The following is a 26,298-nucleotide window of genomic DNA, read 5'->3' on the forward strand; positions in this document are numbered from 1 at the left end:
GGGGAGGACCTGTGCGCCGCACCCTGAACCCGCCCTTTCCGACCCACCCGAGCATCCGCTTCCGGTTTCCAGACTGAATTGGCGGTGAGCGGAGCCTGAGGTTCCTGCGGCCTGCGGGTGGGTGAGCCGGTATGGCGCGGACCGCGGCTTGTGCGCCGGACTCCAGCAGAATGCGGGGCGGGGACCTGGAAGGTGGCTGGCGGTGAAGGAGGGGTCGTTCGGGGGACCCCCACCATTACTGATCTCATCTAGGGAATGTGGGGCGGTGCCTTGCCCCGAGTACTTATGGATAGTTGGAGGCAGCCCTCTCTTGGACTTCGGAAATTAGACGCTCCTGATTTCCTCTTCTCTGGAATGAAGACGGTCTATTTTGCAGGATTGTTGTGAGAAAGGAGATTGTCTCTATGGAGTAACTAACAGGTTGCTTGGCATCCAGGTGTTCAGCAAAGTTACTTGTTTTCTTCCATCTTTTTTCTTCTTTCTCTCTCTCAGCCTCTATCACCAGGAAGTGGGCTGAGCCCATAGACCGACAGCCTCAGGATGGAGTGGGGTTGTTTTTTGAAACTTGCTGGACTGCTGACCCTTTTGAACCGTTTTTTATCAGCTTCGATTCACCCCTCCTTCCATTTCAGGGCCTTGCTGGAGATGGACAGCCGGATTCCTTATGATGACTACCCCGTGGTCTTCCTGCCTGCCTATGAGAATCCCCCAGCATGGATCCCACCTCATGAGGTGGGAATGCTTAAGTAGGGGATTTTTCCTTGTGGGCATGAGATGGTATATGAAAGGTAGGATGATGGCAGGGTTAGAAAGCTCAATGGAGGATGAATTCTAGCCTTTGTTGTAGCCAGGGGACTACAGAATCCAACTTTTATCAGAAGTTGGATTCTGAACAACTGGGCCCTTTGGGAACTTCTAATGGAATCCTCCTGCCAGAGTCCATTCACACCAGAGAATTCTGGAAATTCAGAGCCCTAGTTTCTATTCTTTCAAGGTAAAGAGGTGGGGGGGAGCTACTGGGCTGCTGACATTTCCCCATGCTATCCATCTACCCATTTGGACAGCCTTATCTGTTCTACTTAACAACGAAGCCCATGACCACACCTTTTCCTGACTTTAAGGTGATGCATTTGTAGTCCAGATGAAGGTGGGTATAAAATCTAAGGCTGGTAGTAAGATTTCTGGGGTTGCTGTGTCTTGCAGAGGGTATATCACCCAGACTACAACAATGAGTTGACCCAGTTTCTGCCCCGAATTGTCACACTGAAGAAACCCCCTGGAGCTCAGGTGAGCTTATGGAACAATTGTGTCTTTATTTTTTTTTTAGATTTTATTTATTTATTTGAGAGAGAGAGAAAGAGAGAGCATGCGCACACACAAGTAGGAGGGGCAGAGGGAGAGGAAGAAGCTGATTCCCCAATGAGCAAGGAGCCCAATGCGGGGCTCCATCCCAGGATCCTGAGATCATGACCTGAGCCGAAGGCAGATGCTTAACCGACTGAGCCACCCAGGAGCTCCAGAACAATTGCGTCTTATTCCAGGCTAGCTTTGTCTGTACCAGGCCCAGAAGTTGACAGTGGTTGGGGGGATGGATGGGAAAGCAGGTAGGGAGGTAAGGAAACTTTTTAATGGGCAGAAAATCTGAGATACCACTTCCACAACTTCTGACTTCTCTCTGAGGAACACATAAGCCAAGCTATCATACAGTGATGCTATTAGATGTTCTTGTGTGCGTGATCTATATTGAGCCCCCCTTCTGTGCTCTTATCTTACAGTTGGGATTTAATATCCGAGGAGGAAAGGCCTCCCAGCTAGGCATCTTTATCTCCAAGGTATGTGTGCCTAGTAGGCAATATGGATTGCTAGTTCCCTTTGTTAAATTACCAGATTGCAGAACCCTGGTGTCCAAAGGCCTGGGAGAAGAATGATACAATAGACCTACAGAAGGGGCATCATGGGGACACCCTTTCCCATTTAAAACTTCTCACCTGGCAAACCCATCTGTTTCCCTACATTGTCACACACACACACACACACACACAAACGCTAGCACCTTACATTTGAATAGCACTTAATTTCACTTATAGCCTTTGAAATTCTCTCGCCTCAATCTCATATATTTTCTCCTTACCAACAGGTGATTCCCGACTCGGATGCACATCGGGCAGGACTTCAGGAAGGGGACCAAGTCCTAGCTGTGAATGATGTGGATTTCCAAGACATTGAGCACAGTAAGGTGAGCACAGCATCTGGGCTGTGGTGAAGCGAGAAGCCATCCCGGGTAGGAAAGGTTGGACAGGATTAGCCTGGTCTGTAACTTGGTAAGAAGGAGTTTCTGCTCAGGAGGTCCATCAGGAGGAGGAAGCTAGTAGTAACCCTGAAGGTTAGAGTAGCAAACTGTTCTTCTCCTGTTATGATACTGTCCTGGCTTGTATCTTCATTTGTACAAGCTGCTGTGTTCCTTCCAGGCTGTTGAGATCCTGAAGACAGCCCGCGAAATCAGCATGCGTGTCCGCTTCTTTCCCTACAGTAAGTGCCACTCTCTTTTTCATTTACCTGGTGGGGCCCTGGGTAGGAACTCTTTAAATACTGATTACTAAAGCTTCCACCCCCCAAGTTGGGGATGGGGAATTGGGAGCACAGGCCTGAAAGTAACCTGTTCTTGTCTATCCTTTTCTTTTCTCCTTTCCCCAGATTATCATCGTCAAAAAGAGAGGACTGTACACTAGAGAGTTGCAGTCCATAGCCCTCCACAGGGAATCTTCTAGGACAAGCTGGTTAGGCCTCAGGGAAGCCTCTTGGGAACCTCAACTCTCGGCCCCACCCTGGCAGAGTGGCGTGGGGAAGATGGGGACACTGAGTCCCTGCCACCAAGCCAGCTAGCCAGCTGCATTACCCAGAGCATACTGTACTTCTTGTTCCCTCGTTCTGTAGGTGAGCTTCATTCATTCCCTGAAACGGGAAGGATGGAGATACCTAGGTATAGCCTGTGGAGAGCCCAGCTAGAAAAGGCAACTGACATTTATTGAATATCACATGCTAGACAACTACATATGTGTCATATCATGTTCATCAGAGTCTAGAAATCAATAGAAAAAAGAATCTTGAGGCAACTGACGTTTATTGAATACCACGTGCTAGCCAGTTACACACGTGTCATATGTTCATCAGAGTCTAGAAATCAATAGTAAAAAGGATACTGGGGGCCTTCCATCTCATCCCTTCATTGTACTACCAGTCTCAAATCACTCCGGAGACTCCCTGGGACTGCCCCCCCCCAACTCCCTCCTATCCTCTCTCCCCCAAAATAGTAAAAGGCAATGCTGAGGAAATGTCGGTGTGACTTTTGGATGATACTGACTGGGTTTTAAATGCTATTGAGGCAAAAATAAAAGCTCTTGCAAAGAGAGGTGCCAGTGGAAGTAGCAGCAACCCTCTACCTCCCTCACAACTGTATCTGGCCAGTCCGTCAGGGAGGCCCAGGAACCTTAACTTCAGTGTAACTGAGGAATGGTATAGGGTGAGGGGGGATACTAGAAGAAACCGTGCCCCTTCACTCATGAGCTTTGGACATTTCTCTGCAGGGAGGTGGTGTTAATATAATTGCCTTCTTCCCCAGAATCTTTGATCTGGAACACAAATGAAGGGAGAGGCTTGGATGCATTCCTTTCAGGGACAGCAGTAAGAAATTGGTTCCCAACTTCCAGCTTGTAGGCTGAGTGGTACTGTTGACTTTCCCCCTTTTCTCCACCCCAGCCCCCAGATGACCTGCCACCGTCTTTGTTACCAGTCCACTGTTAGCCATTCCAGGCCACACCTTATGCCATTTCCATTGGCATCTCTGAAATACCCATTCAGAATAGAATGGTTTCTAATGAGGTATGGGGTGAAGTGCCCCCATGATGAAAGTCCCGAATTTGCCTTGAAAGAATCCTGGGAAGCTTAAATAATGTATTTCCAAGGCCCTGCCCCTGGAGAGTGATTCTGTTGTTCTGGGGTCTAACCTGGGAATCTGGAGTTTAAAAAAAAAAAAAAAAGTCTTCAAATGTGGGAAACAGTTCTAAATAGTATATCGCTATGAGGAAGTTCTGGCTCTCTCTATAAATCCCACCTCAGCTTTACTATGCGCTGTTCTCTGGTAGCTACATCCTTGTGAGGAGAGGCAGAGGTAGTCTCTGCTTCCTGGGAAATCCTGCTCCCATTCTGTGCTCCTATTTGCTGTGCTGCCCCCCAGTGGCCATCTGGAAAAACTGGAGGCTGAGATACTTGCCCAAAGGCATATTGGCTGAGTCTGCTGAATGTTGAGGTCCAAGACTCTGCCTGCTGTTAACGGGTTTTAAAACAGCTCATCTAAGAAGTGTGGTAAATGTAAAAAGTCCCAGCTAGGTGCCATGGGCCTAAGAGGCCAAAAGCCTCCTACCCTAAATTGGTTCTCACTTTGAGGTACCTAGAATGGGTCCTTGTTGGGACACTAGCATGATGCCATTGCATTGTAAAGGTCCAGGCATAGCATGGAGAAGACAAGCAATAACAGGCTGAGGCGAAAGGACCAGTCATTTATTGAGGGTGTAGATAAGAAAACACGGGGAATGAACTGTTTCCGCCTTGGAGGTATCCCAGCTGCTGTAGGACTGCATCCCCTATAGATGGCTTTTAGCAGTCAGAGAAGGTAAGGTGGGATTCCTGGGCCCTGCAATAACTTTCCACCCCACAACTGCGAGACGCAGTCAAGAAAGAACGATAGCATTTTCAGGGGTTCTGTTAAAATTTTTTTTTTATTTTAAGTACACTCCACACCCATTGCGGGGCTGGAACTCAACGACCCTGACATTAAGAACCACATGCTCCACTGACTGAGCCAGCCAGGTGGCCCTCGGGGAGTGTCTTTTACTCCTAAGTTCAGGAATCATATGAAACCTTAGTAAGTAGCCAAGTATTTATTTTTAAAGATTTTTTATTTATTTGAGAGTGAGAGAGAACACAAGCAGCGGGGAGGGGCAGGGGGCAAGGGAGAAGCAGACCCCCCCCCCATGCTGAGCAGGGAGCCTGATGCAGGGCTCGATCCCAGGACCCCAGGACCATGACCTGAGCCGAAGGCAGACACTTAACCAACTGAGCCACCCAGGCACCCCAGTAGCCAAGTATTTAAACCTTAAATCTGAGGGTGAAGGAGATGGACTACTGGGAAGCCCAAATGCAATGAAATCAAATTAGACAGAGACCAAGTTATCAATAGGAACAATGGCTTTTGATGCCTGACTCTGTGGAAGGCTCCAGTTGGATTTCAACCACTGAAGTGTGTGTTAAGTTAAGAGGGATGTAGCTGGGGTTAAATCTCAACTACCAGGGGGGTAGCTTCTAGGAAACAGAAGAAGAATTCTGATCTTACCTCTTTTGCCTGAAGGCAGACCAGGGAGCTACTGTTGGCTGTTAGTCCCATTTTCCCTTAAATATCAGTCAGGCCTGGCCTTAAACTCAGCAAAGGAAGTTTGCCTTCTCTGCATTACACTCCCTAGCCCAGCAAAGCTGGGAGAAAGGATACTCCTCTTCATTGGAAATGAATTCTGGATGGAAGGGCAGAAGCCATGTGCTGGAATAGCTGTGAGTGTGTGTGCGCGTGTGCGTGCGCATGCGTGTGTGCACAAAAGGCCAGATTCAGAGACAATTCCAGGCCTTTTTACTGCATGATGGGGAAATGAACCTTGTACCCACCCCAAGATAGGACAAGGCAAAATTATCCAAAAGAGTAAGCAGTGGAGGGTAGCTAGAGAGAATAGTTCAATGGAAGTATCATAAAGAGAAATGAGTATTACATATTCCACATTATAACCGGTTTGGGCACTGGTTTCAAACATCACATTGAGGGCTCTGGATTTTTCCTTCCCTGTTATCTGCAGAGGAGACTTGACAAATGAGAAATGACCAGATAGTGGTAAGTGGTAACTCAAAGTGAATAGGGACGGATCCTTCTGAGGTGTAATGATGCCTCCCCAGGACACGAACCGTAGAAGCCTTGAACCCATCACCTTACTGTTCCCTGAAACTGGTAAACTCCTCCCATGTAAACACAGCACAGTAGACCCTCCCCATAGGGATTGAGCTCTAGGTGTGCCAGAAGAAGTTGTAGTTACACCTGACCTTTTGTTGTTCTGATCAGTGTTGTTACCCACTAACACGATGATGATACGTCTTTCTGCTCCTACATCTACCCACTTACGTGCCTCCTTGGAAGCATTGATGTCTACAAGAGAATGTGTTGTGGAGAGTTGAAACATTTAGTAGAGGTTTAGAGAGAATAACGTACCTGTCCTTCCTCTCTGCTAGTCTTACCAACCTCCCTATTGTTTCCCTCAATCCCTTTTTCGAATAAAACATGGCATAACACCCACTTGTGAAGTCCTAGACCAGCCACTACAACAGTTGAATCACGTGTGTAGCTAGAAATTTAGGCTGCAAAAGCACTCTTGGCCAACCGTGTCCCATAGCTGCCGCTGAACCTGCGTAAGAAAATGTTTAGAGGGACGCCTAGGTGGCTCGGTCGGTAAAGCCTTTGGCTCAGGTCATGATCCCAGCCAGGGTCCTGGGATCGAGCCCCGCATTGGGCTCCCCGCTCAGCGGAGAAACCTGCTTCTCCCTCTGCCTGTCACTCCCCCTGCTTGTGCTCTCTCTCTCTGACAAAATCTTCTAAAAAAATGTTTAGAAGGGAAAGAAACGTACCTTTTAAAGGCTAGAACTGAAAAGGCAAACCACAAAGTATCAAGGAAACCGTGTCTCTGCAAAGTGGCTGCTATGGCCACAAAGCAAGCGGCCTACCATCCTAGGACAGATCCAATCTCAATGTACTGTTTTGATTAAGAAAGACCCTGTAGAGCAGCCAACTTAAGGATTCAAAGCCTTTTGGACTTCGTGTTACAGGTGGAGATTAGACGAAGGCAGAGAAAACGAGAAACAAAGCAGGGTTTGGCCATTTGGGGAGGCTCCATATTTTTTTCCCCCTGCTTTATCCACAGGTAATCCAAGATGGTACTGCCTTACCATTAATGAATAGGCCTCAGGGGCTGAGGTATAGGGTTAGTGATATGAGAGTGAACACTCAGTATTTGGTCCTCCCAAGCGTATGATCTTAGGAAGTCAATTCCCATGATCGCCTGCAACCCAGAGTCAGATACTCTGCACCCCTCCTCTACTTCCAATACCAAGCAGTCTTAGACCCAGAAGTGGGGAATGGCCCTTGAGCAGGTTGTCCTGGCTCATCTTCTCAACGCTTACAATAGATCACCTTGATAAAAATCCCTAGGGGAGTTGGCAGAGGAGGGGGCAAAAATGTACTGTGTGATGCCTTGGTGGTGGGCTCACCTGGCAGGCGCAGTTGAAGGTGTAGTACAGGAAGCCCTTGAGGAGGGGTATCTTCCCCACTGTGAGGTGGGTTAAGTAGGCCCCTCATCACCCTGAGCGAGGAGGAGGAAATTGTTCCCCCTGCCCCCAAAACTCTCCCCACACTCCATACCAACACGCCTCCCTATCTCCAAAGCCCCACCCAGATACCCCCCTCGCTCTGCTCCCCCAGGCACATGAGTTTGGATTTGTGCAGAGACCGTCTTAATGGTTTCCAGGAGAAGCCTCTGGCCTCGCCATGGGCCCTGCATGCAAGGGTATACATCGCGGCAGGTGGGTGGTGTGCTCTCTGTCCTGCTCATCACCTTGCTCTCTGCCCCAGGCCTGGGTGCACGGCCACGCCCCCCTCAGGCCCTGCCTGGAGCGGCGGGTGATCACGGCAGTAGGGTGGTGGGGGTGCTGCCGTGGTAGGGTGGGGGCAGGGATAGCCAGGGCCCAGAGGGAAAGTTGAAGGACCCACAGAGGGCGGGTGGCCTTGCCAGAGGGAAGTCGGGGCTTGCTTAGGCTCTTAGCATGTAGCACATGCTACAGAGTTGTCACTGACGGGGGCAGAGGGTGCTGTTCTCTGTAGTGCCATCACCCTCCCGGAGAAGGAAATACCAAAGAGATTGCCAGGCATGTCTTGGATAAGCTGATTTATTAGAGCATTAGAGTGGGGCTCCCGCCCAGAAGCACTAGAGTGAGGTGCTCAGCTTCCCTCATCCCCCTCTGCCACAGCCTCCTGGCTCTCCTCCCCGCGGTGCTCCTGCCGAGTAAACTCCTCAATGACTATGTCCTCAGAGCTGGCAAAGCAGCAGAGGGGAATGCAGGATTAGGAACAACATTCTGGGCATCGTCCCTGTTCACTCGCTTCCTGTGATCCCAGAAAAGTGACCCCTTCTCTGCTTCCCAACTCAGATCTAAAGCCCCCTCTGGGGAGCTACCCCCCTCAACCCAATCAATCGACCACTCTGGCTTGTTTCCCTTCGCTCCCTCCCGGGTCTCCCAAAACAAAAGTCCCCACACACCCACCCAGAGTGCTGGAGGGGAAATAAGAATGGAGGGTGAGGAAGAGGGAGGGGATCGAAGAATGAAAGACGGAAGGGGGGGCGAAGGAAAAAGAAAAATGGAAGGGATGAGGGGGAAGGAGGCTTCTGAGAAGAGCAGGGGGTGGAGGGTGTATGAAAAGCACTGAACTATGACATGAAGCTAAACCATGTTTCCACTGCACAGTATTGAAAGCACCACTCCAGGGAAGCATTTTTAACATTTCCATCATCACAAAATGGAGGGTGGCAATGGGGAAAGGGGGATGGGGCTTCCAGGCCTCACATTTCCTTACCTTGCAGCCTCTGGAGCAAGCGTGGAGAGGGAGGGAAGAATGGAGGTGAAGCTTCAGTTCCATGAAGAAATGTCTCATTTCTCTTCCCCCTCCCTTTTTAACCCCCTCCTCCCTCCCCTCCCCCAACTTACACACACACACACACACACACACACACACACACACACACACACACACACTGAAAACCTAGGAACCCAACCTGCCTATTGCTATATATTCTCTACCCAAACAGCCAGTCCTTGATTCCTGAGATCAGAATTGCTTGGTCCCCGACACTCAGGCCCACCATTCCTATCAGTGCCACCTGGTCACTCACCATGTGTTGGCTTTGGATGCATCAGGATCAGGGGCAGCTCCACACCAACATCACTGCAAGGATCCCAAGGGAGAGTCACATATCTCCCACCGAGGCCACTCCCTGAACGTCTCCCCCTCGGTTTTCTGGTCCCTGGGATGTCCTCAGACTCTCCTTTGGAGCTCTTTCAGTCTCCTTAGCTCCTCATCCTCCCCTTCTTGCTCCGTCCCCTCCCCCCACAGCTTCCCCATAGCGTCTGTTACCTGGCTATCAGGTCACCTAGGATGCTGAGGGTAGAATGACACCGTAAAATTAGCAGCTGGAAATGGAAAGTGGCAACCTAGTTTTCCTGGGGGATAAGGGATCATAAGGCCAACTCAGCCACAGAATAGGTTTCTGGAAGGGAAGGTGGCTTGCTCACTGGTCTCACAGGTTTGGGAAACTGGTCTGGGAGAAGGGGTGGGGAACAGCTTGGTTGGGTCAGGCCAGCCAGGGAAGAAAACAGAAGTGGCTCCCCGGCCCCTGCCCAGACAGACCATGAACCCTCACTCACCCTCCACCAGACACCATCAGGTTGACTTTCACTTTGTAGGACACCAGGATCCCCAGGAGCTCCTTGTTCATTCCAGGTTGAAGACTGGAGGTGGTAGTAGTCATTGTTGTGTGTTTGTTGGGGGGATGGGGAGTAATGCATTCAGTCCCTCAGTCCCCTCCTGTGCACCTCTTCTAATAGGCCTTCCATGCTCATCTCTCCTACTCATTGAAATCACATTTCTGTTCCTAAAGTCCAGTTTTACCATGTCACCCTCTGCTCAAGAGCCTATCTCTCTGAGTATAACTACTCGGTGTGGCTTTCACGACCCTTAATGAACTGGCCCCACCCAGCCTCTCTAACCTCCTCTGCCCTGTCTCCCTAACACCTGGGATACAACCTGGGACCCATCCTCTCTCCATGCTCAGAACACGCCTTGCAGATTCCCACCTTCTGGCCTTTGCCCATGCTGTGCTCCCAGTCTGGAATGCTCTTTCCTTCCTCTCTTGCTATCTAGATCCTACTCGTGCCCCAAGATCTAGCTCATTCAGTCTCCTCCAGAAACCCCACTCCAGCTATGCCGGCTTCTTTTCACTTCTATTGAATTTCTAATCTGAACCACATGTATAAACATTTAACCTTTAGACTGCATTTGCGTTCCTCTTTGTTCCCCACCTAGGCCATAAATTGACTGAAGGCAGAGACTGTCTAAAACTTCCTTGTATCCTCCCACGTTGCTTAGCATAGGAATGAGCATGTTAACAGGTGCTCCATGAAAACGCACTGATTGGAAAATAAGACACAGAAAACTGTATGATACTGGGAAAGTCTCTTCATGACCCTGGAATACTGATCCTTTATAAAATAATGCTGTTTGGATGATTTCTAAGGGTCTTTCTAGCAATAACAATCTATAGCCAGAAGATTGATAAGGCACGGAGAAGGGCAGGGGACAATTAGCACTCATCAGGTGGCGGCAGATGGCTTTTGGTGGGAGACGCATCTAGCACTAGGGCCCCCAAAGACATAGGGCCAAGTGAATGATTGGATAGAATTCTATCAATTCCTATTATATCGTTCTCCTTTTTTTGGTCCTCCTCATCCTCCTCCATTTCTCATCTCCTAGTCTTTTCACTCCATTTCTGTCTTTGCTAGAGAGTAGCTACTCTAGAGATCATAGTGTTAGAGCCAGACGGCATGTGGTAGAATCCTTTCCACCTCTGCCACTTTCTAGCGATGCGGACTTGGACCAGTTCCTTCATCTCTCTGGGTCCTTAAATGTAAAATGGAATAAGAACACATATCCAGCCTACTTTAATGTGATTCTTATAAATAGTATGTGTATATATACATAGATATATGTATATATGTATAGATATATATGACCTTCGTGAGCTGTGAAATATTATACAACACAGGGAATTTTCCTCACTGCTTTTTCCTTTCTTGCTGCCTGTGACCTAAGCCTGGGCATTGGTCCCATGGGCATTATTTAGCTTCCTGTTGGCCCTCAGGCCTGCAGGGTTCTCTGAACACTGGCCTAGGGACATTTTAAAAAAATAGGTAGGCTTCCTTAACAGTGAAAGCTCAGAACTGTATACATAGCATGGAGAATGGGTAAGGGGATAGAAAATGGAGGTTGGGCATCACATTTGAGCTTACATTGTGCTAGAGGCCAGATTGGTATCACCATGCTTGAGTTTGCCATCCAGCGCCAGGCCCTGTTTCTGGCAGTTGGCAGCCAGGAGCGGGGTTACTGCGAAGCTCTTAGAGAAGCTGGAGTTAGCAGCTATAGTCTCCCTTCAAAAGGAGAAAAGAACTTAGGCAAGGCTTGCCAGTTAAGTGTACTTTCATTCCCAAGACTGTCTTGCACAATTCCACAAACCTACTGGAGTATCCAAGAGAGCGGGCATGTCCCGACTGTGGAGAGTGGGAGCAATTCACTCCAGTGGGAAATCCTTATGCCCCTGACCTCTCTCAGCATTTTGATGGTCCTCTTGTGGGTATCCGCCCTCTGGTTCTCCTGGGAATCCCTCCCCTCCTCTACACCAGCCCTCACCTTGACCTTCCTCAGTCCTGGGTTCTTAGCCTTTTCCTTCTTTCCCCAACCCCCTCCTTTGCCTCCAGTCCCCGACCCTTTTCCCACCAACCCACCCCTTGGCTCTCTGACCCCAGCCCCGGTGCCAACTCACGTGAACTCCTGAATGAACACGGTCTTGGTGTACTTGTCTAAGGAATACAGGACAACATCTGTGATCTGGTCAACTGAACAGCCAGGAAAAGCACATGACTATAATCAATCAGTCATCCTCAAGACTCCAACTCACTGCCCTCAGATGTGACCTGATACATGGGTACACTATGCATGGTGCACTAAGATGTGCTTGTGGGCAAACAGAGATAGGCCCTTAGATAAGCCTGCATTAGAGAGAAGGTCTAGATGAATGCAGACTGGGTAAGTGGGGCAGAGATTTGGAAAAAGACCCGCGGATTAGGGACCGGTGCAGGGGGAATAGGAAAAGAAGCTCACTTGAAATCTTGATTTTTTTGATGACCTTGTTGGTGCAGTTGTTGATAGAAACATTGACAAAGATGGGTTTGCCATGGTAGTGAACCTGAAGCAGGGGGAGAGGCTCATCACAAGGTTGGAGGGAGAACCCCCAGATCAAGACCTAGAATTCTTGTTTCCTTAGCACTGTTGCCGCCCTGGCTTCCGTCTCTGTCTACCCAAGTAGGAAATCAGTGAAGGATCGGGGTTTCGGAGGGGTTTCAGGGTAAGGGGTCAGGAAGTGGGGGTCACAAACCTCCCTGTCCATCCAGGCCTGCAGCTGTAGGGGCTGAGCTGACAGAAGGAAGCGGTGGGTAGTCTGGGCACAGGGGCCAGGGCCTGGCTCCGTGGGTGCAAACTGTATTTTCCGAACCACCAGCCGCACGGAGTCTCTGAGTAGAGGCCAAGAGGTTAGCCAGAACATCTCCTTGGGGACTCACAGACCTTTTCCATGCCAACCCCATGGCCCGGTCCTTGCTTGGGGTGGGGGTGGGTGGAGGTGGGGTAAAGCCTCCCCCCAGAGAATTCCTCTAGACCGTCAATGGAGGTATCCAGACCATGGGTCAGCGCACGATGGCTCACTGGCCAAATCTGGCCTGCTGCCTGTTTTTGGATGGCCCACAAGCTGAGAACGGTTATTGCATTTTTAAATGGTTGAAAAAAGTCAAAGTACGATAATATTTCATGACATGTGGAAATTATATAAAATTCAAATTTTAGTGTCTATAAATAAAGTTGTATTGGAAGACAGCCCAGCTCATTCATTTACATACTGTCTGTGGCTGCTTTCACACTACAATGGCAGAGTTGAGTAGTTGCAACCGAAACTACAGGGCTGGCAAAGCCGAAATATTTATTTTTTGGCCCTTTCCAGAGAAGTTGGCTGACTGCCCTGGAGCAAGGAAGAGAAGCCAGAGGGGAATCAGAGCTGGACCTCTGAGTCGGTGGCGACGGTACTGGGGAGGTTACAAGCAGGGCTCTTTCTGTCCTGAGACTGAGATGTGTTTCCTAGCACAGACTGGAGGCAGGGATTTTGGAGAGGACCAAAGACTACCTCTTGGAGATTTTCTCCTCCAGATTTTCAGCACAGAAACTCTTCACTTCAAAATCAATCCCACAGGCCTGCAAGGGGGCAGGGGCAAAGAGAGAACTCATTTCCAACTAGCCTCTCCTCTTGGGTCTCTAAGGAAATGCCTGACCCCATCCTTTAGCTATCCGTTTCTCCAGTCTTGTCCCTTTGTCCCCCTGTCCCTCTTCCTGGCACTATTTCTCCCTCTTTCTCGGAACCCAGACCTCACCTTCCCTGCATCTTCAGGCCCTGGCTGCAGTGTCACCGAACAGGGGAGGTTAACAGCCATCTGGGGGATCAGAAAGAGGTCAGCAAACAGGAGAAATAGCGCCCCCCTTCCTTTGTTTTTCCTCTTTAGCTTCGCCTCTTAATCTCCCCTGGAAACCTTGCCCAGGACTGGGGGGAGGGGTCAGTACCTGCAGGGTAAAGGGGTAGGCATTGTCCCCCAGCTTTTGCAGCAGTCGCTCCTGTAGGACTGTGAGGGACCCTTGGGGGCTGGTGGACTCAGGTGGGAACACTTGCTGCACCTGTACGTACAGATCTTTGCGGAATGTCAGACCAATCACATCCAAGTCATCGTGGCCATAGCGGAAGGCACATGTCAACGTGACAAACACTGCAGGCAAAGGAGGAAGAGAGTGACCTGTCATGCCCAAGGGAGAAAAGAAGTTCTTAAATGGCTCAGAGGAAGACACAGAAAGACAAGGGAATATGATTGAAACCATATGGCCATGAAGAAAAGGATTAATACATTAGACTACAGTAAAATTTAAATCTTCTTTACATTAGGAGTCTTTATAAACAACGAAACAAGCAAAAGCCTGGGAGAAAATATTTGCAACATGCATAGCAAACAAAAGTTTAGCCTTCCTAACCTGAAACTAATGAACGTTGTGTGTCAACTATACTTCAATAAAAAAGCTTCACATTTGTCATATATAAAGAACTCCCGCAAATCAACAGTTTAAAAATCCCAATATAAAAGTGTGCAAAGAGTATGGAGAGGCTCTTCGCAGAAGCACAAAATAGGCCAATGAGATATGAAAACATGGTGGGTCGCCTGGGTGCTGCAGTCGGTTAAGCATCTGACTCCTGGTTTTGGCTCCGGCCATGATCTCAGGGTCATGGGATCGAGCCCCATGTTGGGCTCTGCACTCGGTGTGGAGTCTGCTCGAGATTCTCTTTCCCTCTCCCTCTGCCCCTCCCCCCTGCACGCTCTCTCTAAAATAAATAAATAATAAATCTTTAAAAAAAGGATATGAAAACATGTACAGTCTCATTAGTAATCAGATAAATGCAGATTAAAACCACAATGAAATAACATTTCACACACATCAGATTGTCAAAAAATTTAAAAGTCTGACAATACTAAGGGTTGGTGAAGGAGTGGAGCAATAAGAGTTCACTGCACACTGCTGGTGGGAGTATACATTAGGACAACCACTTTGGAGAAACTCCAGATTGAGTAAAACTCAATCTGCTTATGTATTATGATCTAAGAAGAATTTAGAGGAACTCTTGCTCATGTTTATTGAGGAGATACATATGAGAATGGCCATTGCATCAATATTACATTTGTCATAGCATAAAATTAGAAATCATTTCAATATCAGTGAAAGAATGGGTAATAATAATAAGTTACAGTATATTCATATAATAGAATGCTAAGCTGAGGTTAAATGAATTAGAGCGCCATGTATTAACATGGTTAAGTCTTAAAAAAACTATTGAGTCAAAAGAAAGCTAGCTTCAGAATGATACGCACAATCCAATACTGTGTATATAAAGTTTAAAAGCGTGTAGAACAATGCCAGAGTTGCTTACAGATACATAAATATGGAGTAGAAGTATAGAAACAACATAGGAATAATAAACTTCAAATGCGGGATAGTGGTTCCCTGGGGTGGAGGCTGGGAGAGAAGGAGGGAAGGAGGAGAGGGAATGGGATTAGGGAAGGACACATGGGAGACCAGGTTGTTTCTGTAGTTCTTTTTAAAGCTAGGTGGTGGGTACAAGGTATTTATTACATAATTCTCTAGGGTCAGACTACCTGGGCTTGAATATGACTTGTATGAATCCCTCAAGTTCTCTGAGCCTCAGTTAATTTGCCTGTCAATAGTGGGAGCTCTACATATGTTATTTAGACTTCACAACAATCCTCTGATGTGTCATTATTATTTGTTAAATATTTTATTTTCTTAAGCAATTTTTACATCCGATGCGGGGGCTTGAAATCATGACCCCGAGGTCAAGAGTCGCACTGGCTCCCCCCTCTTCTGGAGTATTATTATCTCCAATTTACAGGTAGAGAAAATGAGCTCAGAGAGTGATGGCCCAGGGTTTCAACCCAGGCCTGTGTGACTCCAAAGCCCAGACTTCTGTATGCCCAACCTAAGTCATAGGAGTTCATGTGAGGAGTTGATGTATAAGAAATCCCTTTGGAAACTAATTATAGATGTGAATGATGATAACAATCATGGGAATATTGGTAGAAATTGGATAGTTATAAATGAACTCATACGTATGCAGCTGGTACCTAAGATTAGGGGCAAATAGAAAGCTGCATCAGTGAACTAGAGGAATGTGGGATGGGGTGCAGAGTCATACCTGTCCAAGGACAGAGTGACAGAGATTGAGGGAAGGGAAGGAAAGGAAGAATCTTACTTCTATCAGGAGCCCTGACCCACAAGGAAAGAAAAGTACCGACAGCCACACACTAGGAGACAGCAACTTGTTTTAGTATTTTTAAGAGATCAAAATACTGAACAGCCAGAATATCTGCTTTTAAAATTAAGAACAAGGAAAGTGAATCTATATTCAAAAGATACAGTGAAGACTGAGAGTAATGATAATGGTAGTGTTTATAAGGACTGGGATAATGTCAGCCTCGTATATTGCAGGAGGGAAAGTTAATTGGTACAATCATTTTGGAGGGCAGTCTGGCAATAGAAAGCTTTAAAGATGTGTGAATGTGGGATGCCTGGGTGGCTCAGTCGGTTAAGCGTCTGCCTTTGGCTTGGGTCATGATCCCGCGGTCCTGGGATTGAGTCCCACATTGGGCTCCCTGCTCAGTGAGGAGCCTGCTTCTCCTTCTGCCTGCCACTCCCCCAGCTTGTGCTCTCTCTCTCTGACAAATAAATAAATAAAGTCGTTTAAAAAAATATGTGAATGCTCTTTAGCAATTTATTTATTTATTTATTTGACAGAGAGAGAGAGTGAGAGAGCACAAGCAGGGGGAGCGGCAGAGGGAGAGGGAGAAGTAGGCTCCCCACTGAGCAGGGAGCCCGATGCAGGATTCAGTCCCAGGACCCTGGGATCATGACCTGGGCCGAAGGCAGATGCTTAACCAACTGAGCCACCCAGGTGCCCCTGGCCATTCGTTTCTTCTCTAGGCATTTAGTCTAAAGAAATAATTGGACAAGTATGAAAAAAATATGTGTGTGTGTGTGTGTGTGTGTGTGTACATACACACACAAGTATGCACTTCACAGGATTGTTTATAATAGCCAAAAAAGTCTGATTGAAGATCGGCTAAATATATTATGGTACCCCCATGTGGTATACTACTAGACACCTGAAAAATGCATAGATTTCTACATATTAACATAGGTGAAAAAGAAGGTTAGAAAATATTATTTATGGTATTGCATTTAAATAAAAATACAGCTATTTTTGTATGGAAAATATGAATACATATGAACTAAAATATTATTAGTGATTATCTTTGAGTGATAGGATTGCAGGTCTCTTTCTCCTTCATCTGTACTTTCTAATTTGTCTACAGTGGAGACAAACTTCACAATTTTCAGAAGATGTGACAAATAAATTCCCCTTGGCTTTCAATTATGGCCAATTAAAGAGGGTGGAGAGAGGGAGAAAGAAAAGGGAAAGGAAAGAAGGAGGAAAAGAACGGAAAAGACAGAGAAGGTGAGAAGGAGAGGAAAAGAGGTGACTGGAAGGAACCATGGGAGGGAAGAAATGAAAGAGACGGGGAATAAGACAGAACAAGATCAGGAGGGGTGAGGCAGAGGGATACGTAGTAGCCCCTGAGGTGAGGGTGGCAAACAGATGGATGGTTCTGGCACATCCCCCTGTTTACAAGTGGGGAGGGCATCACCTCCCCCCCCTTCCTGGTTCCTTAGCAGTTTAGGATCAAGCTTTTTGTGTGCTAGAAAATAGCTCATTTTCATTTTTAAAAATCCAACATCTATTCTAAAGTTATTAATTTATATTTGTGTCTGTTAGACGAACAGTACCTCTTAATTGTGTGAAAACCAGAAAATACAAACAAAAAGAGTAAATCAGAGCTCTACCATCACACATCATATTGCAGAGATAACTGCTGTTAATATCTCTTGCACCTGCTTCCGCACTTCGTGTCTTTAATTAAACATAAGGCTACCTTAGATATTTGTGCCATTGCCTTTTTGAAAGTGAACTTTTTATTTTGAGAGCACTGTAGATTCACATGCACTTGTGAGAAATAATACAGAGGGATCCCAGATAGATTTTTGTTAAATAATTCATCTATACTGCCTTACAATTGGCCTTTATCACTCAGTAGTATAGTATAAGCACGTTTTACATCAACAAATGAAACTTGACAGAAAAAAATATTAGAAAATCTGCAAATAAAATCATCTTCATAAAAGTAACAAAACATGTAAAAGAGCCAAGGAACAAAGTGAGGAAATAGACACAACTTAAATGAAGAGTAATAAAAGATTCTACTAAGGAACATAAAGAAAGACTCAAATAAAAGGGAAAAGACATCTTACTTCTGGATCAACATGCATTTTCTAAACTAAGTATTTCCTTCTGTAGGTTATTCTGAAGCTTTTGTAGGAATGTGAAAAAATGATTTAGGTTTTTTTTTGTTTTTTTTTTTTTAGAATACAGAGTAATTGAGAGTCTTAAATTGGTTAATTTACCAGCTATTCCCCAGAATTCCTCTGATATTTAAAACTGGCTGGACTGCTTATCCACACTGTTTAATCAGAAAGACTAAGGTTATTTTATCTCACAGTATCTAAAGGTTATGTTTGAACTAGTATTCATCAATTTGTTCTGAGCCTTTTTTAAGCCAAACCCAATTTTCAAACTTATTGAATCATAGAGTAAAAAAAAATTCTTAAAAAGCAGTGCAAAACAGCAAAGGAAACGGTCAAGAAAACCAAAAGACAGCTGACAGAATGGGAGAAGATATTTGCAAATGACATATCAGATAAAGGGCTAGTATCCAAAATCTATAAAGAACTTATCAAACTCCACACCCAACGAACAAATAATCCAATCAAGAAATGGGCAGAAGACATGAATAGACATTTCTGCCAAGAAGACATCCAAATGGCCAACAGACACATGAAAAAGTGCTCAGCATCACTCGGCATCAGGGAAATCCAAATCAAAACCTCAATGAGATACCACCTCACGCCAGTCAGAATGGCTAAAATTAACAAGTCAGGAGACGACAGATGTTGGTGAGGATGCAGAGAAAGGGGAACCCTCTTACACTGTTGGTGGGAATGCAAGCTGGTGCAGCCACTCTGGAGAACAGTATGGAGGTTCCTCAAAAAGTTGAATATAGAGCTACCCTATGACCCAGCAATTTCACTGCTGGGTATTTACCCCAAAGATACAAAGGTAGTGATCCGAAGGGGCACATGCACCCTAATGTTTATAGCAGCAATGTCCACAATAGCCAAACTATGGAAAGAGCCTAGGTGTCCATCAGCAGATGAATGGATAAAGAAGATGTGGTGTATATATATACGATGGAATATTATGTAGCCGTCAAAAAATTGAAATCTTGGCATTTGCAACGATGTGGATGGAACTAGAGAGTATTATGCTAAGCGAGATAAGTCAATCAGAGAAAGACATCATCATGTGATCTCACGGATATGAGGAATTTGAGAAACAAGACAGGATCATAGGGGAAGAGAGGGAAAAATGAAACAAGACGAAACCAGAGAGGGAGACAAAGCATAAGAGATTCTTAATCTCAGGAAACAAACTGAGGGTTGCTGGAGTAGAGGGGGGTGGGAGGGATGAGGTGGCTGGGTGATGGACCCTGGGGAGGGTATGTGCTATGGTGAGCGCTGTGAATTGTGTAAGACTGATGAATCACAGACCTGGACCCCTGAAACAAATAATATATTATATGTTAATAATAACAAAAAAAAGCAGTGCAAAAATATTTCAGTGTAATGTTGATCTATGGTACTGTGGCCAGAGTAATGTCTCTTGTTGTTACTTGCTGGAGCTATTGTTTTCTTTGTTTCTTTACTTGGGATCCCCTCCCCCCCAAAAAAAGATAGGGGGTTTCCCTACACAGAAGGAGAGGTGGAAAGATATATACCAGAGGTTGCAAAATGGCAGTCTGAGGGTCACATCCAGCCTAAGGAAAAATAAAATTTTTTTTAATCTATCCAGGCCTTAAAGAATGTTTTAGTTAGCTGCCAACATTTGAAGATCAGGAAATTTGCATGAAAATATGGATTTCTGGAGTACTGGATCTTTCCATAGCCAGTCTAAGCCCATGTTCAGTTTAGCAACAAAGTAAGAGGACCACCAAAAATAATAAAGAAAATCAGAAATTTTAGAAAGAAACTATTTTAATTCCAGCACACATGTAAATGTTGTATACTTTTGAAAAATAAAATTTCATTTATGTTTTAGAAATGTATCTATGTTGAATATTATTTGGGGAAAAGGTACCATAATCTTTTTAGAATTTGGGCTTCTGAAGGTCTTATTCTGAGCTTCATTTCCAGTTCCATTCCAACAATCGGAAAATTTGGCCACACTGGGCTAAAATTCCCGGTTGTTTGCCCCCACCAGAAAAGGCATTCACAGTTCCCACCACTTTTTGGTTTTGTTATCCCCCTCTGGTCCACTCGTCCACTCTACTCGTTCAAGTTACTTGTCTGGCATGCGTGACATTTCAGTTTGGGGTCCCTGGGACATACAAAGGCCAAGAGAATTTTTACTTACTCTTTCGATCTTTTAAGTAATCAGGGTCAACCAGGACCACACCATCTGTGTAGAGAGGGAGAGACAGCACCGCGGTCAGGAAAAATCCTTAGACTGTGAAACAGAAGTCAATCCCTGAAATAGCTCCTCCCATTTTCCCCTTTAATTGGCCTCCTCTTCTGCATGTTCCTTTCTTGGCTTTCTTTTAGTTCCTGGCTCCCATTCCCTTCTCCCCAGGCGCTTTCCCTTTTTGGACTCACTGACCAATGGGATCCACCATGTCCACATGGTCCACGAAGTCCCGTTTCCCCAGGTAGAGGGCAAGCTGTTGTGGAACAACCTGGCATGTTATTCTCATAATCATCTTTGAATGGGTTCCCCTGAAGCCCCCAACGCAAACCCTTGAGACCTTGAAGGAGGTACCCACCTATCCCTTTTGCCCTCTCATTTGCCAGGCTAAGCCATGTTCTCTCACCTTCCCATTGGAGCAGGTCTTCTTATACACCCTATAAAGAGAAAATCAGAAAGAAAATCGGGAAGGTCATTGGGAGAGAAGGGAAGAGGAAAAGAAGGGCAAGGAGAGGAAGGGAAGTGGGGGAGAAAAGGAAATATTCCTAGGATTAAGAGAAAAGGCCCAAGGAGCATGAAATGGTGCAAAGGTGGAGGTAATTGGTAGAGTTCAAATTACAAGTTGAGGAGAGGTTAGAAACTCCTCTACCCCACAGGCAAGCACTTGGGTTTGGGTAGGGGACAAGTCATTGATTCAGAGAGTTAGAAGGGGTTCTTACTTACCTTGAGCTCTTGGCCATGGAGTTGATGTTGAGCCTTTTCTGAGAAGAGAGAAAGAAGGAGGAAAACTCAGTCATTTGGTCCCTCTTCTCCTTGCCCCACTCTGGGATACCATCCAGACACATCTAGTGTGCAACCTTTCCCCCTTAAATAGATACCTCGCCACCATAAAGTGCCTTATATTCTCCCTTCTGCCAAGGGTACTTATTCAGTCATACTCTCACCCATCCCAGGCATGGGAAAAAACAAAACAAAACTATTTTTACAAATTGTCGACTAACCATACTGTCTATTCTCCGAAAGGGCATGGCTTCCTGGAATAGCTGGGGCACTCTTGAGTACCTTCACAGAGAAGGAACTTGTCTGGAAGGGGGCTGGAGAGAGGCCTTCATCCAGACAATTTGAGGAAAATTGCACTGGATGAGGCTGGACATCACCTGGCACACAGTAGGTGTCAAGACATGTTTGTTAGATACACGAATGAATGAATGAAGAAAAAATGGATTCTGTCTGCTTTTGCACCTACAATGGATTCTGAGCCTGAGTTCACCTCATGGTGGCCTTAACTCTCAGCTAAGAGAGGAGAAAAATGTGGGAGAGAAGGGGTTGGTGCCCTCATGCTCTTGGTGGTTGGTGACAGAAACCTCTGTGGAGGTCGGAAGCCTTCCTTGAATCTATTCATCGTTCTCTTCACCTTCCCCCGATTTTCCCATCTTACCCCCATCCGTGTCCCCAGGTGCTAGGCCTTGGAGTAGGGACCCTTAGAGAGAGGGAGATGTCTGTCTAGTGCTTCTCTTTGATGCATATCAGGTCTGGCCTGAGGGGTGAGCTTCGGGGAGCTTCCAGAGGTCTCTCATAGGGTCTCTCAGCCCAAGTGCCTGCTGGCTGTGTCAAGAAAGGTGCCCTCAAGTGCTCTTTGATATATTCATGGGGATGCTAAAGGCAAGGGGTATGGACCTAGTATGGGATAGAAATAGAGGACTTTGGACTATTACCTGGGGAGAGAGATGAAGCTCACATCCGTCTCCAGCTCTGGTTGCTATGCTCACCTCCCCAGCCTCTTATACTTAAGGTACTTTGAATGTTTAGACTGGTGGGGGTCAGGGAAGAAGAATGGAGTTGGGGGGGGCCATAAAACACTGCTTTATAAATAGCTCAGGTGCCAAGAGTTTGGAAAGCAGATTAAAGGCTAAAAGATTAGTGGCTAAGGATTAGCAGGTTCTTGCTGCTGGGACAGGGTGGGGGTAGAGGGTTGAATCTGATGGTGTTAAAATCAGGGGAGCTTGATAAGGGAAACTACAGGGTTTTGGCCTTATGAGGCCTTGAACCTCAGGACTCGGATCAAAGGAGAGTCAGAGACATTAAAGGAAAAGCATGGCGAAGGATAGAAATAGGAGGGCTCAAAGTATGGGCCTTTGTGATTCTGAAAGGAGAGCCTTGTGTCACACTTTAGTGTTTCTATAGCTCTTGATCAGCTATTACGGGCCACACAAAAGCTAAGAGTATAGGAAAGAGTACCCCTTCCCCAGTCCCCCACCACGCGGGGCTTGGGACTCTTGAAGCCTACTGTTTAGAAACGCTGATTATCCCAGCTTATGTGCACAGCAGGAGTCAATCTCCTGTAAGTGGGGGTGGTGATTGGGGAGAGGAGGCTGAGTATGTTGAGCTGTGTGTGCACATGTCTGTGAACCTTGAATATTTCTTGATGGAGAGGAAGGTAACAAAGGATTCTTGGCCCAGGGCAGGTACTCCTGGAAAGATGTTGCATGTGGAGGGAATAGACAATTGACATCTGTATCACTCCCACCTAGAGTAAACCTTCCCACCTAGTTTTTGACTCTCTCCAATCCCTGAAACTAAGTCCATGTTAGAGGCTCTAAGCAGCTTCCCTTGCCTCATATGACCACTCATGGAATTAGAGATATTTCTGTCCTACAGCTGCCAGGACCCCCACAATGGCAGCAACAAAAATAATCTTCCTTTCTTGGCTGTCCTTCTCACAGGGCCCAGGTCCAGGCTTTGTGGACATAAAGAACGTAGAGACAGACCTCCAAACTCTGGGGATACAGGACCCTACCCTGCCTCCAACCCCTCATAGATCTGGCTGGTCTTTAGTATCTATCCATAGATGCCTGCCCTCAATCTGCCACAACAGGGTGTCCGTTCCTCAGAGCATTGCCATGACTATGGCTCAGAGGGCTGGGCGTTCCCTACCTCCTGCTCCCTACTGTGACTGCTGGGCAGCTGTTCTGTATTCCTTTTGTACAGCTAACTGTGTTAGCCTTTGCCATTCCTTGCCAATATACACCCCAGGAGCTTGTCTTTTAGTTGCTATTACTCTGCTCTTCTCAGGGATTTTCAGATAGAGCTAGAAGCCCAGACTCTGCAGGGATCATAGTGGGACTGAATCTAATGCTGGACATACAGGAAAGAGTTATGTACTTGCCAAGGTTGGTGTCTGTTGAGAAGGCAAGACTTCAGAATCAATGTACTTTTGGACTAGGCTTCAGCCCATTTTTGTCTTCAGACCCACACTTAAAGTGTATCCCCTTTTTCAGTTCAGATCCATGGTCCTCTCAGCAGGAAGAAAATAGATCTGGTAGGTCTTTAATTCATTACTACGATTGAACTTAAATCATTATCTCTCTTCTAGGAGTATGTGCCTTTCTTGGCTGAGGGATAATTTACAAACAGCAAAAGGCACAAACCTTTAATTGCACAGCTTGATGAATTTTTATCTACTGTGGTAGGCTGAATAATGGGCCCCAAACATATAGGGTCCTAATCCCTAGAACCTATGAATGTTACCTTATATGGCAAAAGGAACTTTGCAGAAATGATTAAATTAAGGCTCTTGAGATGGGGAGATTATTCTGAATCATCTGGGTGGGCCCTAAATAACCACTAGTCTCTTTATATATAAGAGGAAAAAGAGGGAGATAGAAGGAGATTTGACTGCAGAAACAAAGCAATATGAGAACTGAAGCAAGATGCTATGTCACTGGCTCTGAAGATGGAGGAAGGGGCCACAATCAAGAAATGCAGCTCTGGATGCTGGGAAGAATGAGTGCATGGATTCCTCCTCCCCTCCCTACCCCGCCACCCACCCATAGTCTCTTATGGTCACAAGGTGGCTGTTGCAGTTCAGGTGTAGCCTGGCTGACGCCTGAATTTTGGTAAAACTGATTTTGGACTTCTGACCTCCAGAACTATAAGAGAATAAGTCTGCTGTTTTAAGTCACCAAGTCTGTGGTAATTGTTTTACAGCAGCAAGAGGAAACTAATATACCTGTGTGTACACGCATGTAACCACTACCTAGATCAACATATAAAACATTTCCATCTTTCCCCCCAATTCCCTCATGTCCCTTTCCAGCTTGTAGTCCCCAAAGAGAATTATCACCATAGTTTCATTTTGAGAAAGGGTATTTGCATTTTCTAGTGATTTATTCCTGGGCTGCAAGATTGGTTCAATATTTGCAAATGAATCAACGTGATATACCACATTAATAAAAGAAAGGGTAAGAACCAGATGATCCTTTCAATAGATGCAGAAAAAGCAGTTGACAAAGCATAACGTCCATTCATGATAAAAACCCTCAACACAGTAGGGCTAGAGGGAACATACCTCAACATAATAAAGGCCATCTATGAAAAATCCCCAGCTAATATCATCTTCAATGGGGAAAAATTGAGAGCTTTTCCTCTATGGTCAGGAACAAGACAGAGATGTCCACTCTCACCACTGTTATTTAATATAGTACAGGAAGTCCTAGCCACAGTAATCAGACAACATACAAAAAAAAAAATGAATAAAAGGCTTACAAATAGGCAAGGAAGATGTCAAACTTTCACTATTTGCAGATGACAAGATAGTCTATACAGAAAACCCAAAAGACTCCACCAAAAAATTGCTAGAACTGATATACAAATTCAGTAAAATTACAGGATACAAAATCAATGTACAGAAATCTGTTGCATTTCTATATCAATGATGAAGCAACGAAAGAGAAGGCAAGGAATCAATCCCATATATACAATTGCAGTCAAAACAATGGGGTATTTAGGAATAAGCCTAACTAAAGAGGTAAAAGACCTGTACTCTGAAAACTATAAAACCCTGATGAAAGAAATTGAAGATGACACAAAGAAATGGCAAAACGTTCCATGCTCATGGATTGGAAGAACAAATATTGTGAAAAATCAATATTGCCCTAAGCAATCTACACATTTAATGCAATCCCTATCAAAATACCAACAGGATTTTTCACAGAGCTGGAACAAACAATCCTAAAATTTGCATGAAAGACCTGAAGAGCCAAAGCAATCTTGAAAAGGAAAAGCAAAGCTGGAGGCATCACAAGTCTGGACTTCAAGATATATTACAAAGCTGCAGTGATCAGGACAGTATGGTACTTGCACAAAAATGGACACATAGGTCAATGGAACAGAATAGAAAACCCAGAAATGAACCCACAACTATATGGTCAACTAATTTTTGACAAAGCAGGAAAGAATATCCAATGGGCAAAAGACAGTCTCTTCAACAAATGGTGTTGGGGAAACTGGAGAGCAACATGCAAAAGAATGTAACTGGATCACTTTCTTACACCATACACAAAAATAAGTTCAAAATGGACAAATGATCTAAATATGAGACCTGAAACCATAAAAATCCTAGAGGAGAACACAGCAGCAACCTCTTTGACATTGGCCATAGCAACATCTTACTAGGTATGTCTCCTGAGGCAAAGGAGACAAAAGGAAAAATAAACTATTAGGACTTCATAAAAATAAAAAGCTTCTGCACAGTGAAGGAAACAATCAACAAAAATAAAAGGCAACCTGTGGAATGGGAGAAGATATTTGCAAATGACATATCTGATAAGGGGTAGTATTCAAAATCTATAATGAACTTATCAAACTCAACACCCCAAAACCAAATAACCTGATTTTAAAAATGGGCAGAAGACATGAATAGATATTTTTCTAAAGAAGACATCCAGACAGCCAACAGACATATGAAAAGATGCTCAACATCACTCATTATCAGGGAAATCCAAACTACCATGAGATATCACCTCACTCCAGTCAGAATGGCTAAAATTAACAACACAGGAAACAACAGGTATTGGCGAGGATGTGGAGAAAGGGGATCCCTCTTAAACTGTTGGTGGGAATGCAAACTGGTGCAGCCACTCTGGAAAACAGTATGGAAGTTCCTCAGAAAGTGAAAAATAGAACTACCCTATGATCCAGCAATTGTACTCCTAGGTATTTACTGAAAGGATACAAAAATACTGATTTGAAGGGATACATGCACCCCGATGTTTATAGCAGCATTATCAACAATAGCCAAATTATGGAAAGAGCC

At 45.6% G+C, this 26,298-nt stretch overlaps 2 protein-coding genes across 5 annotated transcripts; one reads left to right on the plus strand and one right to left on the minus strand.

Annotated features, from left to right (window-relative positions):
* The first annotated feature begins 7 nt into the window (after positions 1-7).
* On the plus strand, positions 8-3,409 carry PDZD11 (PDZ domain containing 11). Of its 4 annotated transcripts, none has more exons than XM_078064669.1 (7): positions 8-84; positions 633-732; positions 1,204-1,287; positions 1,776-1,832; positions 2,138-2,236; positions 2,469-2,529; positions 2,695-3,409. In XM_078064669.1, exons 2-7 carry the CDS (start codon positions 646-648, stop codon positions 2,727-2,729), a joined length of 423 nt encoding a protein of 140 aa, XP_077920795.1. In that variant the 5' UTR covers positions 8-84; positions 633-645; the 3' UTR covers positions 2,730-3,409. The 4 variants fall into 4 exon arrangements, with proteins under 4 accessions (XP_077920795.1, XP_077920792.1, XP_077920794.1 ...); XM_078064666.1 differs by having other exon boundaries at positions 45-117; XM_078064668.1 differs by lacking the exon at positions 8-84 and adding an exon at positions 87-129.
* A 4,674-nt stretch (positions 3,410-8,083) lies between these two features.
* ARR3 (arrestin 3) lies at positions 8,084-21,232 on the minus strand. The gene is made up of 16 exons (XM_036065885.1): positions 21,206-21,232; positions 20,928-20,965; positions 20,611-20,641; positions 20,400-20,460; positions 13,577-13,776; positions 13,390-13,449; positions 13,146-13,213; positions 12,348-12,483; positions 12,074-12,158; positions 11,736-11,808; positions 11,206-11,343; positions 9,565-9,648; positions 9,275-9,298; positions 9,033-9,085; positions 8,717-8,726; positions 8,084-8,177 (listed from the first exon to the last, which is right to left on the minus strand). Exons 1-16 carry the CDS (start codon positions 21,230-21,232, stop codon positions 8,084-8,086), a joined length of 1,182 nt encoding a protein of 393 aa, XP_035921778.1.
* Between the last annotated feature and the right edge of the window lie 5,066 nt (positions 21,233-26,298).

The sequence above is a fragment of the Halichoerus grypus genome, chromosome X, assembly GCF_964656455.1.
Source record: "Halichoerus grypus chromosome X, mHalGry1.hap1.1, whole genome shotgun sequence".
NCBI lineage: Eukaryota > Metazoa > Chordata > Mammalia > Carnivora > Phocidae > Halichoerus > Halichoerus grypus.

What these genes read in the sequence shown, in the direction of transcription:
- ARR3 (XM_036065885.1), bottom strand. Translation starts at nt 21,232, where the DNA reads ATGCCCTTTCGGAGAATAGACAGTATG. An exon ending in GGACATGGTGGATCCCATTG is followed by an intron (nt 13,777 to 20,399) that starts GTCAGTGAGTCC and finishes CTTTGCCTGCAG; the next exon opens with TGTTTGTCACGTTGACATGT. An exon ending in AGGCCTGGATGGACAGGGAG is followed by an intron (nt 12,159 to 12,347) that starts GTTTGTGACCCC and finishes CCCCTGCTTCAG; the next exon opens with GTTCACTACCATGGCAAACC.
- PDZD11 (XM_078064669.1), top strand. Translation starts at nt 646, where the DNA reads ATGGACAGCCGGATTCCTTATGATGACTACCCCGTGGTCTTCCTGCCT. An exon ending in TAGGCATCTTTATCTCCAAG is followed by an intron (nt 1,833 to 2,137) that starts GTATGTGTGCCT and finishes CCTTACCAACAG; the next exon opens with GTGATTCCCGACTCGGATGC. An exon ending in TGTCCGCTTCTTTCCCTACA is followed by an intron (nt 2,530 to 2,694) that starts GTAAGTGCCACT and finishes TCCTTTCCCCAG; the next exon opens with ATTATCATCGTCAAAAAGAG.